This window comes from Apium graveolens, chromosome 3 (assembly GCF_009905375.1).
Source record: "Apium graveolens cultivar Ventura chromosome 3, ASM990537v1, whole genome shotgun sequence".
Taxonomy (NCBI): Eukaryota; Viridiplantae; Streptophyta; class Magnoliopsida; order Apiales; family Apiaceae; genus Apium; species Apium graveolens.
In genome coordinates this window covers 90,053,808-90,060,012 of record NC_133649.1, presented here as the reverse complement: position 1 = coordinate 90,060,012, position 6,205 = coordinate 90,053,808, and the positions used below count along the sequence as shown (strand labels likewise).

The following is a 6,205-nucleotide window of genomic DNA, read 5'->3' as shown; positions in this document are numbered from 1 at the left end:
TTAACCCTACTGAGCCCTCTTTGTTTTTTCATGTCTCCATCATGCTTTGTTTTGGTATGTACTTTAGCATACAATGGTATATGAGCTCTGATACCAAATGATGGAATCAGCACATGCCCTATACTGTATACACACGTCAAGAACAAGAATAAAGCAAAGAAAAACTGATTGATATTATTCCAACTGGTAATTCATAGAAAACGAATACAAGAATATAAATAAGATAGAAATTTCCAAACAACTCACCCTAGAGTTTCTCCTACAATCTCTCCATAATTTCAATCACACACTGACTCTCCTAAATTAATGGAAACAATCTACGACTAATTCTAGAAGCAAATATTACATTGCCATCTAGATTTATTAGATGAAAAGATAGTAACTTGCTTAGATTAATAATCCCAACATAATGATCTCTAATAACATACACTAATGTGTGTTCTTTATCATCATGTAAACAATCAGTAGATAGGTTGTAGATTGTAACTAGTATCAGATACATAAAGTCATGGTTTAATATCGGTAATTCTTCATCTTTTACTTTACATTTCGCATAATCTACATTTGCAATATGGTATCTAAGCACAAGGTTACATTTCTGCGAGTTCATCTTCTTCGTTGATCTGTGATAGAGTCTTCATCTTTGTCAATTGATGCTGAATAATTGAAGCTGGTCAGTATTCAACAATATATGAATCATCGATTTTTTTCAAATCGGTTAGGTGTTTCTAATCTACTACTTGTTTCGATCTCTATTGATTGTTGATTTCTTGTGACATTTTCATTGTTAAACTCTCTCGATTCTGAATGATTTAAAATCTAAATCTGTGGATTCTTATCGATTGATAGATCTAAACTTGTTAGTGTTAAGTTTGTTAGACATCAGATTCTTCATTGATTTTTTGATAATTTAGAATTGTTTATGAAATGGCGACAACATCGAATAACGAAACCAATAGCAATACTACAGAACCTTCACAAGATCCCGTGTCACCTTACTATATACATCTTTCAGTTAATCCCGGTATGAAACTTGTGTCATTAAAGTTTGATGGATTAAACTATGGAAATTGGAAACGATCAATGTTAATAAGTTTAACAACAAAGAATAAAACTGGATTTGTTGATGGCACAATTGATAAACCGAATATGACCTATGACATCTATAAGGCTTGGGATAGGTGCAACAATATGATGATTTCATGGATTTTAGGAGTTCTTGATGAGGACATAGCAAGGAGTGTGTTGTATTTTGGTACAACTCGAGATATATGGCTAAATCTTGAGGAGAGATATGGACAGTCTTCAGGTACACTTTTCATTACAAGAAGATTTGTATGAAATGAAACAAGGACAATATATCATTTCTACTTACTACACAAAAATGAAGATGATTTGGGATTAGCTTGATGGTGTAAATCCTCTTCCAACTTGTACTTGTACTCACTATACTTGCACCATAAGGGAAAAATAGGTTAAATCTCAAGAAGAAGATTGGTTGAGTTTTTGATGAAGCTAAATGATGGATTTGGAATAATAAGGGGGAGCATATTGATAATGAGTCCATTGCCCTCCATATCTCATGCTTACAGACTCCAGTTCCAGGAAGAGAATCATAAGAAATTATATCAAGGGACTCCAATTGGTAAAGATGCTATGGCATTTGTTGTGAATAATAACAGAAGAAGGTTTCAGGATAGATAAAGATATAGTAAGCAAGGTTTCAATCAGAATGATACTAAGCCTAGAAATAACACACATTTTTGTGATTATTGTAAAGTGACAGGACATAGTATTCAAAGATGATATAAGATACATGGATATCCACCTCATTTCTAATTTGACAGAGAAAAGAGAACTGCTGCCAATGCATATGGAGATAATGAGCTTTCTGTAGTCACAAGCAATGTTAATAATATGAGTTTGACTCTTACTCCATCTCAAGACTCACAACTAATTCAACTTCTGGGAAAGGATAAGAAAAGTGAAGATGCTTCTCATTTAAAATCTACACATGTTGCAGGTAAAATATGTTTACATTCGTCCACAACTAACTGGATAATGGATAGTGGATGTTAAATAATGAATACAACACAGAGGGGGTGAATGTGTTTTGGATTATTTTCAAGCTTTTTAAACTATTATGGAAGTGGTGAACAAAGTAGTCTAATTTGTAGAGATAATATGTTTTAACAGAAATAATAAAATATGCACATGAACACACTATCTTCAAAACTCACTTTATTTTATATTAAAATTAAGTAAGTCTTGCTATAAATTTCTGGGTTCTTTGTTGATAAAGAACTCATCTTCTTTCTTGAGAGAGTTACAAGAATTTTAGATTTATTTGTTACAACTAAAACAAATCATCCAGTGTTTACTTTATAAAACAATAAAACTGGTTTTACACAACATGCAATAACATGTACTAAACCCTACTTTAAGTTAACTAAAACTTTCTATTTTTGGCTTAGTGTATCTTTGCAAATCGTGCATGTCTGTGACTTTACTTTATAAGTTAATCTTGGCCTTTGATTTTATACTCTTCAAGCTGCTTTTGTAGACTTTTCAAATCAGTGATTGATTTGTCTGTTGATTGATAATCTTGGATATTTAACTAGTCTGCACTTTGTACTTTGAGTTTTACATTGAGATATCTCCAATCTTCATGTCTTCATTTGACTTGTCGATAAGTCATTCTGGAGTTCTCGAGTGACTTCTCTATAAGAATTAATCTGTGACTTGTAGATTTCTTGACTTAGAATGTTTTTCTTAAAAAAGATTTATTCAACTCCAAGCTTCTTCACATTGTCTCTGAGGCATGATCTTCATGATCTTCTTCCATAGTTTATTCTTAGGCTTGAGACTGTTTACAGAAAAATACTCCAGTTTAATCTATTTACACTTTTACAGACTTAAGTAATACAATACAAAATACAAACTTAGATTATCATACAACTTACTTAGGGCTGTCAATTTTGACTTAGTCTTGTTATGGTAGAGGCATGTCTTGTACAACAATATCCCTCAATTTGTGAGAATATTTCTTATCACAAATTCATGCCTGGTAACAAGACTAACCCCAAGCTACAATGAACATAAAACTTTACATAGAAAATTAACAGAAATACAACTTTTATACAATAGGTGATTCCTTGAGTTTGACATGTACATACATCAAACAAATATCTCACCTCCTGTTTCTTTTCTAATGAGGTCCTTTAACTCTACAAGTAGTTCCAGTTCTTCTATTATTGATGTGCCTCTTAAAGCTTCTACAAGTTTGAGTTTGTATGCTAATGAATAATTGTACAAGAAACCAACCCTAATTCTTGAGAATCTGTCAACTTTGATGTTTAGAAATTGTCCATCCTTGGTAATTTTGCTCATCCCCTTTGCCTTGAGATCTTCAGATTTTTGTATAAACATGTTTATCTCCTCATATATACTTCCTTTTCCTCTCCTCACTTGCAGCCTTTTCTCTTGCTCTTCTTTCTTCCCCTTCTACCAGCCATTCAACTAAAACAGATATCCATGCCTTAGTTGCAGAATCCTTGTCCTTTAGTAAGCTTATCACCCTTTTGATTTCTGTGGGTGAAAATGTATCCATTAAGTTTCTGCGAAGAAATGTGAAGGATCCATCATGATAGTAGATTCTTACTTCCATTAGTGTTACAACCCAAACTCTGACCATTTCTTCAGCTAATTGTTGAAAGTAGTCTTCATCTGAGATGCACCAATTTAGAGGTAGAAAATTACTTTGAATAAAACAGTTCTAGATGTCCCTCTCAGTTACTAGTAATTTCTTTGGTTTTCTCCCAACATATTTTTAATGAAGTTTGGTTGGTGGCTTAACCAAAGGTAGGTTTGAGATTTTCTTTAGAGATGTTTGGCTTGAGGTGATTGGTATTTTCAGTAAAGTGTTAGCAGTTTGTTTGTACAAGAATTTAGGCTTTCAGGTTTGAGGTGGTTTAGTATCTAAACTTGTTGGCTTAGAGGGTTGAGCTTGATTGATTTGGATTTTTAGGGTTTGTTATTGTGGTTCTGAGCCATCTTCCTTCTTCTTTCTTCTTTTCTCTTCTCCTCTTTTCTTATCATCTCTCTTTTTCTCATTCTGCTTCTTCTCTTTCCTATCGGTTGCTCTAGAGGATTAACTTGGATTTGATCCAGAAGGTGGTTTGTCATCTTGCTTCCGCTCATCATCATCCTTGTCATCCTTTAAGTTGTATTGTAGGTTTGGCAACATGGTATCAGCATTCACAAGGTACCTTTCAAGGATTCTGATCAATTCTTCATCTTTAGTTTTCTTATGCTTTTTGCATTTCAGATCAGATTGAAGAGTCATGATCAGCCTCATATTTCCTCTTACACAGTTCTTCGGAATATTGAAGATTTTGCATCTTTTAGAAAAAGCATCTATCTGAGCCTTCTTGAATTCATATAGAAATTGTGTGTCCTCTGGAATGACTGTATGTACTATATCAATCACTACATCCAGCTCAGATCCTCTCTATTTTTGAATAGTTGAGAGGGACACCTGTAGACATCTGTACAGTCCACTATCATTCACATTAGCCACAATCCTCTTCTCCAAAAAGTTATTAACTTTGACAATCGCCACTCTAACAAAGTTAATATTATTGACCAATGCTCTTTTGAAAGTGATGTAGTTGTTCTGGAAAGACACCCTTAAAACTAACAGAAGTTCATTGAATTCTTGATCTTGATAGGGTCCTTTTGAAGCTTTTAGAAGTCTGTCCTTCCCAACCTCTTTAGATAATTGAGCTTTTGAAGAGCTTTGACCAACTTGAGTAGATGATGTCAACTTGCTAATCTCCTTAGATTTACCAGCATCCCTGGATTGTTGAATCCTAGCTTCTATCTCCCCCTTAGTCTTGGGAACAGGCATGAGTAGGGGAGTTGGTATTTCTGGCCTCACGGTCTCAGAAAGTGCAGGCAATGAAATGTTGAGCTTGCCCATGATAGCTCCCAAAGCCACAAAATTTTGCATTTGTAAATGTTTGTGGGAGTCCACCAAGGTCTATATATCTGCCTGTTGACTCTGCACTAGAGTAGTGAGAGCTTGCACTTGAGCTGTGAGTGAGTCGTTGAAAGACTGCAAAGTTGAAACTTGTTCTTAAAGAGCTTGAATTTGTAAATTTGTGGATGTATAAGTGGGTTGTGGAGAGCTTGAAGGCACTGAGGACCCAAAGGTTGCTTCCACAACTTCCTTTATTCCTTCCATGAGAAGTGCAGAAGGCTCATATCTACTTTGATGAAGCTGGTTTAACTTGAGCTTTGTGTGATTTGAACTTGTAATTTGTTGTTGAATCACCTCATGCAAAGCTATGAAAGACTGTCTGAGATTTTTGACATCCTTTCCACAGAAGTCAGATCAAATCTTGCCATTTGGTCAACAAAATGTTAAAATTTTGAACTAATCTTGACTTGAGAAGTTATAATCTCATCCATCTTCTCTCTCACGAGCTTCCTGATCTTGTCTTCATGACCAATCAACTTTAGTTCTAGATCTTTACCAAACAGGTGAAAAGCTTTTAGTTGAGCTTTGTACACTTCATTGATTGTATCATAGACATCTTGTGGAGTCAGGACCTTGGCATTGCTTCCCTGTATGATTACATATTCATCTTAAAACCTAGCCAAGACCTGATCCATCTCCAAAGAAAAGTCCTTAGACAACCAAACATCTACATTTCCATCTTGCTCAGCTTCATTAACTATTTTCTGCTTCTGCTTTTCAAATTCTTCATTATAGGTGAGCAGAATAGCTTGATAGTCTTGGTTGCTCATATCAGAGGTAAGAAGATGTTGTGAGATGTTGGCTAGTCCAGAAATTTGATCAACAAGGAGATCATCTGTAGTTGTTGGTTGAGTTTCAGCTGCTTGTAGCCGTTGGGAGATGATGTGTGGTTGTTGTAGTTGAGAAGTAGAAGGTTGATCTGATGGGTTAGAACCACCTGTGACTAAGGTCACAGTTTAACTCACAGATTGCTATGTGGTTTTGACAGTTTGTTGTTCCTCACTGATGGTGGGAACCTCCTTTTGAATTGGTGGGGAGTTAGCTAGGTTACTGTCATGTACTCTAGCATCAAATTCTTGCTCATTTTGTAGTGAGCTTGCACTTAAATGTGCTAAACTTTCCTCCCCTATAGCAGGATCATTGGAAATTGAACTCCTAGCTTCA

The 6,205-nt window shown here is 34.9% G+C and overlaps 1 protein-coding gene across 1 annotated transcript; it reads left to right on the top strand.

The window, feature by feature from the left end:
• Positions 1-927: 927 nt before the first annotated feature.
• On the top strand, positions 928-3,647 carry LOC141714429 (uncharacterized). The gene is made up of 2 exons (XM_074517949.1): positions 928-1,309; positions 3,475-3,647. The coding sequence occupies exons 1-2, from the start codon at positions 928-930 to the stop codon at positions 3,645-3,647; spliced, it is 555 nt and encodes a 184-aa protein (XP_074374050.1).
• The last annotated feature ends 2,558 nt before the right edge of the window (positions 3,648-6,205 follow it).

Bases quoted from the DNA above. Each gene is read 5' to 3' on its own strand.
- LOC141714429 (XM_074517949.1), top strand. From the start codon at position 928: ATGGCGACAACATCGAATAACGAAACCAATAGCAATACTACAGAACCT. The intron at 1,310-3,474 runs GTACACTTTTCA...CCTCACTTGCAG, and splicing joins GAGATATGGACAGTCTTCAG to CCTTTTCTCTTGCTCTTCTT.